Raw genomic sequence first — 12,144 nt, forward strand, 5'->3', positions numbered from 1 at the left:
TATATACCCAAAGGATTATAAATTATGCTGCTATAAAGACACATGCACACGTATGTTTATTGCAGCACTATTCACAATAGCAAAGACTTGGAATCAACCCAAATGTCCATCAGTGACAGATTGGATTAAGAAAATGTGGCACATATACACCATGGAATACTATGCAGCCATAAAAAAGGATGAGTTTGAGTCCTTTGTAGGGACTTGGATGCAGCTGGAATCCATCATTCTTAGCAAACTATCGCAAGAACAGAAAACCAAACACCGCATGTTCTCACTCATAGGTGGGAACTGAACAATGAGATCACTCGGACTCAGGAAGGGGAACATAACACACCGGGGCCTATCATGGGGAGGGGGGAGGGGGGAGGGATTGCGTTGGGAGTTATACCTGATGTAAATGACGAGTTGATGGGTGCAGTACAGCAACATGGCACAAGTATACATATGTAACAAACCTGCACGTTATGCACATGTACCCTACAACTTAAAGTATAATAATAATAAATAAATTTAAAAAAAAAAAAAAAAAAAAAAAGAAGAAAACAGTGACTTATACATATTAGCAAGTAAATACATTATTTTACAGCTGTTACATTTGAGGCAATGTGGTATTGATGCAGAAATAAATCGTCATTTTAAGAGGGCAGGTTTCATCATGGTTCTAATTGCGTTTCTTTAATGGCTGATGATGTTGAACATCTTTTCTTGTTTCTTATTTGTCCATATCTTTTTGGTTCACGAGTAAAGTCTTTTATTCATTTTTATTTGGATTATTTTCTTACTGTTTCGAGAGGTTTTTATGTATTCTAGATACAAGTCCTTTGTTGGATAAGTAATTTGAAAATATTTTCTCCCAGCCTGTAGCTTGTCTTTTCAAACTCTCTAAACAGTGTCTTTCCCAGAACAAAAGTTTGTGGTTTTGATGAGGTTCAGTTTATCAAATTTTTCTTTTATGAATCATACTTTTAGTGTCATGTTTACAAAAACCTTTGCCTAACCCCAGGTCACAAATATTTTCTCTTAATTTTTTCCTGGAAGTGTTATTGTTTTTAATTTTGCATTTAGACTTATGGTCCATTTTGAGTTAATTTTGGTATAAAGTGTAAGAATTACATTGGGATTAAACTTTTGGCATATAGATGTCCAGTTCTTCCAACAACATTTGTTGAAAAAGCCAACCTTTCTCCTCTGACTTGCCTTTGCACCTTTTCAAAAATCAGTTGGTCATTTTTGTATGGCCCTGTTTCTAAACTTATTCTGTCTCTCATCTCTATGCCACCTTGATTGCAGTAGCTTTATAGTAAGTCTTAAACTTTGGTAGTGTGAAAAAAACTCTGAAAAATAGTTTCTTCAACTTTTTTTTGTTTTCATAGTTGTTTTATCTAGTTTCTTTGCATTTCCATAGAAATTTTAGAATTAGCTTATCAATTTCTCTAAAAAAATCTTGCTGGGACTTTGATTGGAAATTGTACTGTTTGTAGAATAGTTACAGAAAACTTGACGTTTCGGCTGGGCATGGTGGCTCATGCCTGTAATACCAGCACTTTGGGAAGTTGAGGCAGGAGGATCACTTGAGGTCAAGAGTTCGAGTCCATCCTGGCCAGCATGGCAAAACCCTGCCTCTACTAAAAATACAAAAATTAGCTTGGCGTGGTGGCGCACGCCTGTAATCTCAACTACTCTGGAGGCTGAGGCAAGAGAATCGCTTGAACCCGGGAGGCGGAGGTTGCAGTGAACCGAGATCGAACCACTGCACTCCAGTAGCCTGGGCAACAGACTAAGACTCTGTCTCAAAAAAAAGAAAAAGAAAACTTCTCTACTATGTTGAGTCTTCCAGTCCTTGAACACAGTATGTTTCTCCATTCATTTAGATCCTCTCTAGTTTCTTTCATTAGCGTTTTATAGTTATCAGCACAGATTTTGCATATGTTTTAATTTATGCCCAGGAATCTCAGTTTTTTGTTTTTTTTTTCCTTTTCTTTCTTCTTCTTCTTCTTTTTTTTTTTTTTTGCTATTGTAAATGTGTGTTTAACAAAAAAAAAGTTTTGGTTTCCATTTGTTTGTTGCCAGTATATAGAAAAATAGTTGATTCTTGTGCTTGTATCCTGTGACGTTGCTAAAATCATATATTAGTTTTAGAAGTTCTTTTTTGGATTCTTTGGGGTTTTCTACATAGACATCAATGTTGGCTGTGAAAAGGGGCCATTTTATTTCTCCTTTTGCAACCTATATGCTTTCTCCCCCCTTCCTAGCCTTATTGCATTAATGTATTGAACAGGACTGGTGACTGGAGACATCCTTCCCTTGTTCCTAATTTTATTGGGAAAGCAGTCAGTCTTTCATTATGAAGTATGATGTTTGCTATAAGTTTTTTGAAAATGCCCTTTCTCAGTTTAAAAAAATCCTCTTCTAGTCCTAGCTTGCAGAAAATTTTTATTATGAAAGGATGCTGAATTTTAAAATAATACTCCAATTGGTATGCCTAAGTGATTTTCATCTTCGGTGGATTACACTGGAGACAGCCTTGAATCTGGGATAAAGTTGCATTGGTCAGGGTATATTGCTCTCATTATGAGTTGCTGAATTTGAGTTACAAATATTTCCTTAAGGATATTTTGTTTATGTTAATGAAGGATATTAGTCTGTGGTTTTCTTGTATTCTCTTTGGTTTTGGTATCAGTAATACATGATTTTACGAGTTTCAAAGTACAAGTATTTCCTTTTCTTCTATTCTTTTTTTAGGAAATTCTATAATAATTGGTGTTACTACTTTAAATGTGTGATGGAATTTGTCCTTGAATCCATCCAGGTCTGGAGATTTTTTATAGATTTCTAATTACAAATTCAGTTTCTTAAAATAGTTATAATAGGACTATTCATAGTTGTCTGTTACATCTTCTGTGACTTTATGTAGTTTGTGTTTTTTGAAGAATTAGTCCATTTCATTTAAATTATCCGATTCATGTGTATGGAATTTATTATTGTATTCACTTATCCTTTGAATGAATTAGAGGCCTGTAGTGATATCTCGTCTTTCCTAATATCCCTTCTTTCCTGTTTCTTCTTTCCGTTAGTACTTTATGTCTGCTGTCTTTTTTCTTGGTTAATTTTGTAGGAGGTTTTTCAATTTTTGTTTTTTTCAAAGAACTGGCTTGATTTCATGGGGTTTTCTCTGTTGCTTTCCTGTTTTCAATTTCATTGATTTTTACTCTTTATTATTTCCTTCTATTTAATTTAGGTTTATTTTGCTCTTCTTCTCCAAGTTCCTAAAGGTTGAGGCTTATATAATTGATTTGAGATCTTTCTAATTTTCTAATATAAGCATTTAATGCTATAAATTTGCCTCAAAGTAGAGTTTTACATACATGCCAAAATTTTTGATATTTTGTATTTTCATGTTTATTTAGATCAAAGTATCTTCTAATTTCCAGAGACTTCCTTTTTGACTTATTGTGTAGAAGTACGTTGTTTAACTTCCAGGTGTTTGGAGATTTTCTTGTTATATCTTAATTATTTACTTTAGTTTGATTTCATTGTAATCAAAGAGCTTAATTTGTACTGGCCGGTTGCGGTGACTCACGCCTGTAATCCCAGTATTTTGGGAGACCGAGGCGAGTGGATCACCTGAGGTCAGGCATTCGGGACCAGCCTGGCCAACGTGGTGAAACCCCATCTCTACTAAAAATACAAAAATTAGCCAGGCATGGTAGCATGAGCCTGTAATCCCAGCTACTCAGGAGGCTGAGGCAGAAGAACCGCTTGAACCCAGGAGGCAGAGATTGCAGTGAGCCGAGACTGTGCCATTGCACTCCAGCCTGGGTGACAAGAGTGAAACTCCATCTCAAAAAAGAGCATAATTTGTATGATTACAGTTCTTTTAAATTTGTTAAGGTTTGTTTTGTGATCCAGGATATGATCTATCCTTGTAAATGTCTTGTGCACTTAAAAAGAATGTGTACTCTGCTGTTGTTGGTTGTAGCATTTCATAAATATCAATTCAAGCCATTTAGTAGATGGTGTTCATTTTGTCTATATTCTTGCTGATTTTTGTGTACAGGGTCTGCCAGAAAGGAGGACTTTCTGGCAGGACTGAGAAAGGAGTGTTTAATTTCTCAGCAGTAAGGGTGGGATGTGCCTGTATATCCCTTCAGTTGTTTGAGTTAGTGCTTTTGTGTTTTGAAGCTCTTTAATTATAGTTGTATATACATTTAGGTTGCTTATATTTTCTTGGTGAATTGGGCTTTTTATCATCATGTAATGTTCCTCTGTCCCAGTAATTTTCTTTTCTCTGAAGTTTGCTTTGTCTGATACTTACTTATTTTTTGAGGCAAGTCTCACTTTGTTGCCCAGGCTAGAGTGTAGTGGCATGATCATGGCTGACTGCAGCCTCAACCTCCTGGGCTTAGGTGATCCTCCTACCTCCACCTCCCAGGTAGCTGTGACTGCGGGTGTGTACCACCATGCCCGGTTAATCTTTTGTATTTTTAGTAGAGATGGGGTTTCACCATGTTTCCCAGGCTGTTCTGGAACCCCTGGCTTCACGATCCGCCAGTCTCAGACTCCCAAAATGCTGGGATTATATGGGCGTGGGCCACTGCGCCTGGCTTTGTCTGATATTATATTATCTAGCTCTTTCTTAAATATAACGCCTCTATGAGATATAATTCATATACCATACTATTCACCTATTTAAAGTATACACTTTTAGGGTTTTCATTGTATTCAGAGTTGTGTAACCATCACAACAAAATCGATTTTAGAACATTTTTCCCACACAAAAAGAAACCATATGTTCATTAACAGTCACTTTCCGTTCCTCCTACCTTTTCCTACTCCCCCAGGCCTAAGCATCCACTGATCTACTTTCAGCCTCTGTAGATTTGCCTCTTTTGGACACTATATAAATGGCATCATACATTGTCTTTGTGACTGACTTCTTTCACTTAGCATAATTTTTTCAGTTTTCATTCATGTTGTAGCCTGTTTCAGGACATTATTCCCCCCTGCTTTTTTTTTTTTTTTTTTGCCAAATATTCCACTGTATGAACACATCGTATTTATTCATTTATCAGTTGAATAATGCTGTGAACATTCACATACAGTTTTTTGCATTGACATACTTTCATTTTCTTGGTGTGTACCTAGGAGTGGAATTGTTGGATCACGTGTTTAACCTTTTGAGTAACTGTCAGACTTTTCCAGAGTGGCTATACCATTTCACATTCTTTATATCCTAGCCAATACTTCTATCTTTTCTATTATAGCCATCTTAGTAGGTATATCTCATTGTGGTTTTGAATTGCATTTCAGTGATGGCTAGTTATGTTGAGCGTGTTTTCATGTTGTTAGCCCTCTGGTTTTCTTTTGACTAGTATTTGTATAATATATCCTATTTTCCATCCTTTTAACTTTTTTTTTTTTGGAGACAAGGTCTCACTCTGTCACCCAGGCAGGAATGCAGTGGCACAGCCAGGGTTGACTGCACCCTCACTGTTCCAAGTAGCTGAGACTACAGGCATGTGCCACCAAACTCAGCTAATTTTTAAATTTTTTGTAGAGACAGCGTTTTGCCATGTTGCCCAGGCTGGTCTTGAATTCCTGGGCTCAGGCGATCCTCCGATCTCAGCCTCTCAAAGTGCTGGGATTACAGGTGTGAGCCACTACGCCCAGCCTGTCCTTTTACTTTTAACCTACCCATATCATGTTTAAAGTGAATTTCATATAAATAATGCATAGTTGGGTCCTCTTTTAAAATTCTGATCATCTATCTTAATCCATGTGTTGAGAACATTTATATTTAGTGAAATTATTAACATGTTTGGATTTAGTTCTGCCATCTTACCATTTGTTTTCTTTTTGTTCCTTTGATATTCCTTTGTTTTGCCTTTTCTCTGTCTTTTGAGTTATTGAACACTTTTTAATTCATTTCAATTAACCTATTGTAGTTTTGACTATTATCTCTGTACAGTTATTTTAGGGATTTTTTAGGAATTACAGTATATGTAAATTTTGAAGTCTACATAAAATTGTTATTTTTACAACTTCAAGTGAAATGTAGAAATCTGATCACTATAAAAGCCTTTTTAGCCTCCTCCCTTTTTGTTGTAGTTATATATTTCCCTGCATAAATTAAAAATCTCGTTAGATAAATATTATAATTCTTGTTTTTAAACATTAGATGTTTAAAAGAACTAAGAGGAAAATATTTACCCAGATATTTATAATTTCCGTTGATCTCCCTTTGTTCCTGATGTTCTAAGTTTCCTTCTGACAACGCTTTGCTTCTAACTAGATTATTCTTTGTAATAAGTCTACTGGAAATAAATTCTTCTTTCTCTTCAGCTGAGAATGATTTTTATTTTACCTTCAAATATGAAACATTTTTGCTGGATATAGAGTTTTGGGTTGATAGGTCTGTTATTTCAGCATTTTGAAAATGTTGTTCTACTTTTTTCTGGCCTTCATTTCTGATGGGAAACCTATAGCTACTCAAATTGTTCTGTATGAGTAATGTATCATTTTTCTGTGGCTGCTTTCCAGATTTTTTCTTTGTCTTTAGTTTTCGGAAATGTGATGACAATGTGTCTGGACTTAGATCTTGTTGGAAACTCCTACGTGGGGTTTCCTGAGGACTGGGAATGATGAAGACAAAGTTTCTTAGAAAGAAGCAAAGTGTTATATCGTCGAAATGTATAAGTTTCAACTATTGCAGTTAAATATGTTTTTATATTATTGGATGACAAGTTAGAATGCCCTTGGGAAAATACACAAAATATAGTATTTCAGTGATTGTGAATATTGCGTCTTTTCAATAGGGGACTCTTCTAAGGGATTCATAACATAAACATACTAGTATATTTAACAATATTGCCCGGCATGGTGGCATGCACCTATAGTCTCAGCTGCTCAGGGGACTGAAGTGGAGGGTCTTTGGAGTCCAGGAGTTCCAGCCTGGGTGACAGCAAGACCTCATCTCTTAAAATAATTAAAATTTTAAAAATAATAATAAATATTTCTAAAAGATAGAGGCAACTCTATAAAATCTTAGAGATGTTTAGAAAGTTGTTTAGGAATGGTTTTAGTCCTTGATTTACCATTACAGTTTTTTTTTTTTTTATTTTGAGATGGAGTTTCGTTCTTGTTGCCCAGGCTGGAGTGCAATGGCGTGATCTCAGCTCATTGCAACCTCCACCTCCCAGGTACAAACGATTTTCCTTTCTCAGCCTCCCAAGTAGCTCGGATTACAGGCTTGTGCCACCACACCCTGCTAATATTTTTGTATTTAGTAGAGACGGGGTTTCATCATGTTAGTCAGGCTGCGCAAACTCCTGACCTTGGGCGATCCACCCACCTCGGTCTCCCAAAGTGCTGGGATTACAGGCGTGCACCACCACACCTGGCCTACAATTTTTCCAGATTAAATTTATTTATAAGTGAAGCATGAATTGACCAATATCCTATGCTATGCAAGGTAAGTTTTCCCATCTGTGTTTAATATTGTGGCCATTTTTTTCTACTTAAATGAAATGTTTCATAGAGTAGTATCTATTTGAGGTTTTGTTTTGTTTGAGATGGAGTTTTGCACTTGTTGCCCAGGCTAGTGCAATGGCGCGATCTCGGCTCACTGCAACGTCTGCCTCCCGGGTTCAAGAGATTCTCCTATCTCAGCTTCCTGAGTAGCTGGGATTACAGGCGCATGCCACCACACCAGCTAATTTTTGTATTTTCAGTAGAGATGGGGTTTCATCATATTGGTCAGGATGGTCTCGAACTCCTGACCTCAGGTGATCCACCTGCCTCAGCCTGCCAAAGTGCTGGGATTACAGGAGTGAGCCACCATGCCTGACCCTGTTTGAGGTGTTATGTGGTACTATCAAGTAGCCATTCTGGTTGTGACAGTTTTTATCTTCATGGATCTTACAACTTGATGGTCATATGGTTCTTTTGAAACTTGACAGGCCAAATTTTGTGTATCTGTCATGGAGTCTTTGAACTTCTTCATGGATTTATTTTACAGTTTCATATGAAGCCTTTGCATAACGATGTTTAGTCAAAGCATCCCGCTTATAGTAATGAACTTTAAGGTATTTCTGTGGTATCTACAATATTGTTTCTACCTTTATGATAGCAGTTATATTAGGCAGCTACCATCAAGCCATCAAGTAGTTAATGTATTCATTGTTTTTTAAAGGATATCGGAGGAAACTCTTTTCTTTGCAGCATTTCAGAGAAGTGAATTATTCTAAAAGCATATCAGCTATTCGTGTATATATTTACTTTTAGTAAGTTGCTCTATCTTAGTGGACTACAGTTAAGTCACTTGATCAGTCTAGCTTCTGGTAAGAAATTGAATTTTACCACAGTAACTGATGTACCTCTTGCATATCAAGCCTGATATTGCTGATTTTTGTTTTTAAGATAAAACCCATTAACAAACAGTAAAGTCAGGATTTGGTACTAGAAAATTCAAAAGTTTTGTTTTGGACTTGAATACTTCTTGAGTTATGGAATCACAATCATGAGATTTTTCCTTGCAGTAGGTAAAGGTTGTTGAATTAACACTGTTACACCAGTGGATGGTAATGTGAAAAAGAGAGAGTAACAATATTTCATAATTACTCAAGTGACAGAAATTTTGGGTGGTTTCCTTTAGCAACAGGGATTTACTATGCATGGTAACCTGAGGTTTAAAGACCTAGTATAACCTCTGAAGATGCTTTGATTAATTCAGTTGAGGTTTATAATTGCTCTGAGGCAGGGAAGCTAAACCGTAGCTACTGAATTAAGGTATACGATTTCTTTCTTTTTTTTTTTTTGTTTTTTTTGTTTTTTTTGTTTTTTGAGATGGCTCCTCACTCTGTGGCCCAGGCTGGAATGCAGTGGTGCTATGGCTCACTGCAACTTCCGCCTCCCAGGTTTAAGCGATTCTCCTGCCTCAGCCTCCCAAATAGCTGGGATTACAGGCACTCCCCACCAAGCCTGGCTAATTTTTGTATGTATGTATGTATGTATTTATTTATCTATTGAGACAGAGTCTCTGTTGCCCAAGCTGTAGTGCAGTGGTGCAATTTTGGCTCATCGCAACCTCTGCCTCCCAGGTTGAAGCGATTCTCTTGCCTCAGCCTCCGGAGTAGCTGGGATTATAGGCGTGTGCCCCCACACCCAGGTAATTTTTGTATTTTTAGTAGAGACAGTGTTTCACCATATTGGCCAGGCTGGTCTCAAACTCCTGACTTCAAGTGATCTGCCCTCCTCGACCTCCCAAAGTGCTGAGTGAGCCAGTGCACCCAGCCTAAGGTACGCAATATAATAGGCAGGTGGGGTTTTTGATGTCATGTTGTTAATGCTCCCTGAACACAGTGTACTATTTTTGTACTCAAAAAGATCTATGATTATGTAGGAAGACTGTCTAGACTGAGGGCTGTCGAGCTATCTGATCATATATAGGACCTCACTGCATTTTTTTTGGAAACAGATCCTATCTATTGCATTTGTAGATGTTACGCTTTAGTGAATAAAGAAGGGTTCTTCTTGTGGTCCCAGCAATATCATTTACAGATTAGGACCGTTAGAGAGTTCTATTAAACCAAGAGAGTTATATTAAACCAAGATAAACTTTATTTTCTCTCAAATCTTTTATAATTTGTTGTAGAATTTCAGATTTGTCTTTTATTTTTTTCACCATGTATTACAACCTATTATTTTTACTATAAAACCTTTTTTTTTGGTTATTTCATTTTTCTTATTACAAGTCAGCACCTGTCCTGTTTTTTTTTGTTTTTGTTTTTTTTTTTAATTTTGCTTTACAGACAGCTTTAAAAGCTTACTAAGAAGGATCTGATGTTCTATAGTAATGGGATTCATGGAGTTGTAGTGATGTCCATTTAACCCATTTATGTTAACTTTCTTAAAAGTAAGAAAGTTGTCTATCTACAATTTTAGATAATTCCCTTTGGAAATTTAGAGGAAGTACAGGGTATTGTTGGGCGCTAATGGCTCTCTCAGAGCAGCATCTTTGGATAGATTTTGGGTAGTTGTCCTTTTGGGTATTAGCCAGTATCAGACAATATTGGTTCCTTTAATGGCCCTTTTACTTGTCATATTTTCAGGTATCCTTATCTAAACCTCCTGAATCTTACAAGACAGATCTTGTGGTTGTTTTCTCTAGAGAGCCAGAAGTTATATTAATTTCCAGCTTGTTTACTTCTTAAGGCTCCATGGAAATGTCTGGTCATATATTGGACATTTTCTAAATTGGCGATTTAAATAACAGGAGAAAGTCTTCTGAAATTGCCTAATATGTTTTATGAAATATTTTATACTGTTGAGTTATTTAAATCTTCTCTTTTCTACTTGTTGCTTTGTGTGTGTGTGGGTGTGTGTGTGGGTGTGTATTGGAGGGGATAATCATTAATTGAACTAGTACAGATCTGTAGTCCAGGGCAGTGTTACATAACAGAGTCCTGAATTCTGTGGCAAATCGCTGTTTTACTACAGTTAATGAAAATCTTTGTTTATAACCCTTCACTTGGATCTACACCAAAGTTTTAATTTAACTTCTGTAAACCTGGCTTCTGGCCTGGTAATTTAGTGTGATTTTATTTTTTGAGAAAACTCTGAAGAAAGGATGGCTTGCATTGAAAGTTAGGTAAAACTTAGTAGAAAGAAAAGATTTCGGCCGGGCATGGTGGCTCACGCCTGTAATCCCAGCACTTTGAGGGGGCCGAGGTGGGCAGATCATGAGGTCAGGAGATCGAGACCATCTGGCTAACATGGTGAAACCCCGTCTCTACTAAAAATAAAAAAAAATTAGCTAGGTGTGGTGGCAGGTGCCTGTAGTCCCAGCTACTTGGGAGGCTGAGGCAGGAGAATGGCATGAACCTGGGAGGCAGAGCTTGCAGTGAGCTGAGATCATGCCATTGCACTCCAGCCTGGTCAACAGAGCGAGACTCTATTTCAAATTGAAAAAAAAGAAAGATAAAAGATTTCAAGGAGGGTAAGTTTCAGAAGAAACTTAAGTTTTGGAAAGAGACTGTTTAAAATTATTAAAATTTTGTTTGAGGTTTCTGTATACCAGTTGAAGAAGCTGACAATTGACTGTTTCATGTTTTCTCTCATAATTTTTTCAGCTACTCTTAAACATATTACTTACTGATTTTAACATATTGGACGTTTCCTGTAATTACCAGTTTTGTCCTAAGTCAAAACTCTTTTTTTGCAATTTACTAAGGAAGACGCAAGCGTTAGAATTACAATGCAACTTTATGTAAGAAGCAAAAGTTCTTCCAAGAGGAGGTTGAGACTTTGATGTAGCATGACACATTGAGGCCACTTTGGCTGGTCAGCAGTGTTTGTGAACAGTGTCTCAAGTCCCCTGACCAAGCAGAGGTTAGGAAGCATTCTTACAGTCAGAAATCTGATGGTCATTGACCCCAGAATACAGAACAACGAACCAAATGATCTTTCTCAAAAGTGACAAGATAGGGAATGCCCTCATAAAGGGCAAATTTCTGTATAACGTTATATTCACTGGAAATGTACTTTTTTCCCCACTGTCAGTTCTGAGTGTTTTAAATACACTCTAGTTCCATCTGTAAATCTTTTAACTGTGTTCTAATTTTTTTGTAGCAGTGTAAATTTACTTTCAAGTTTGTACCATCCTAACAGAAGCAAAACCACAGTGTTCTTAGGTGTTTTTTCCTCCCTGGACAGTGAACAATACTGTAACAAATGTGTCTTAAGAAGCATATCTGTGTTGACCTGAAACTAAAATAGATATGTTGACTTTGAGTCTTGATTTTAATTTTAATTATAGATATATCTTTAGAAATGAGTTGCACAATTGAGAAGGCACTTGCTGATGCTAAAGCTCTTGTTGAAAGATTAAGAGATCATGACGATGCCGCAGAATCTCTGATTGAGCAAACCACAGCTCTCAACAAGCGAGTAGAAGCCATGAAACAGGTTTGATTTTTCTTGTTCATTCCATTTATCGAAAGCAGTCATTGACATTTATGTATTGCTGGCTAATTAGTATCTAATTTTTTCAACATTCTCTAAAATTTTAAAGTAGTTTGACCTGTGTATTTCAGATTTACTTTAATTTTGTCGTGTTCAGGTGACATACATGGACATATATTT

The 12,144-nt window shown here is 36.6% G+C and overlaps 1 protein-coding gene across 2 annotated transcripts in view; it reads left to right on the forward strand.

Annotated features, from left to right (window-relative positions):
* Positions 1 to 12,144, forward strand: part of FGFR1OP2 (FGFR1 oncogene partner 2) — a 34,597-nt gene that overhangs the window by 10,003 nt on the left and 12,450 nt on the right. For both annotated transcript variants that reach the window (XM_005570424.3, XM_005570425.4), the window contains exon 2: positions 11,819 to 11,967. In XM_005570424.3, coding sequence (XP_005570481.1) covers positions 11,833 to 11,967 — 135 coding nt within the window. In that variant the 5' untranslated portion in view covers positions 11,819 to 11,832. The remainder of the gene's footprint in view (positions 1 to 11,818; positions 11,968 to 12,144) is intronic.

Source organism: Macaca fascicularis, chromosome 11 (assembly GCF_037993035.2).
Source record: "Macaca fascicularis isolate 582-1 chromosome 11, T2T-MFA8v1.1".
NCBI classification, from domain to species: Eukaryota; Metazoa; Chordata; class Mammalia; order Primates; family Cercopithecidae; genus Macaca; species Macaca fascicularis.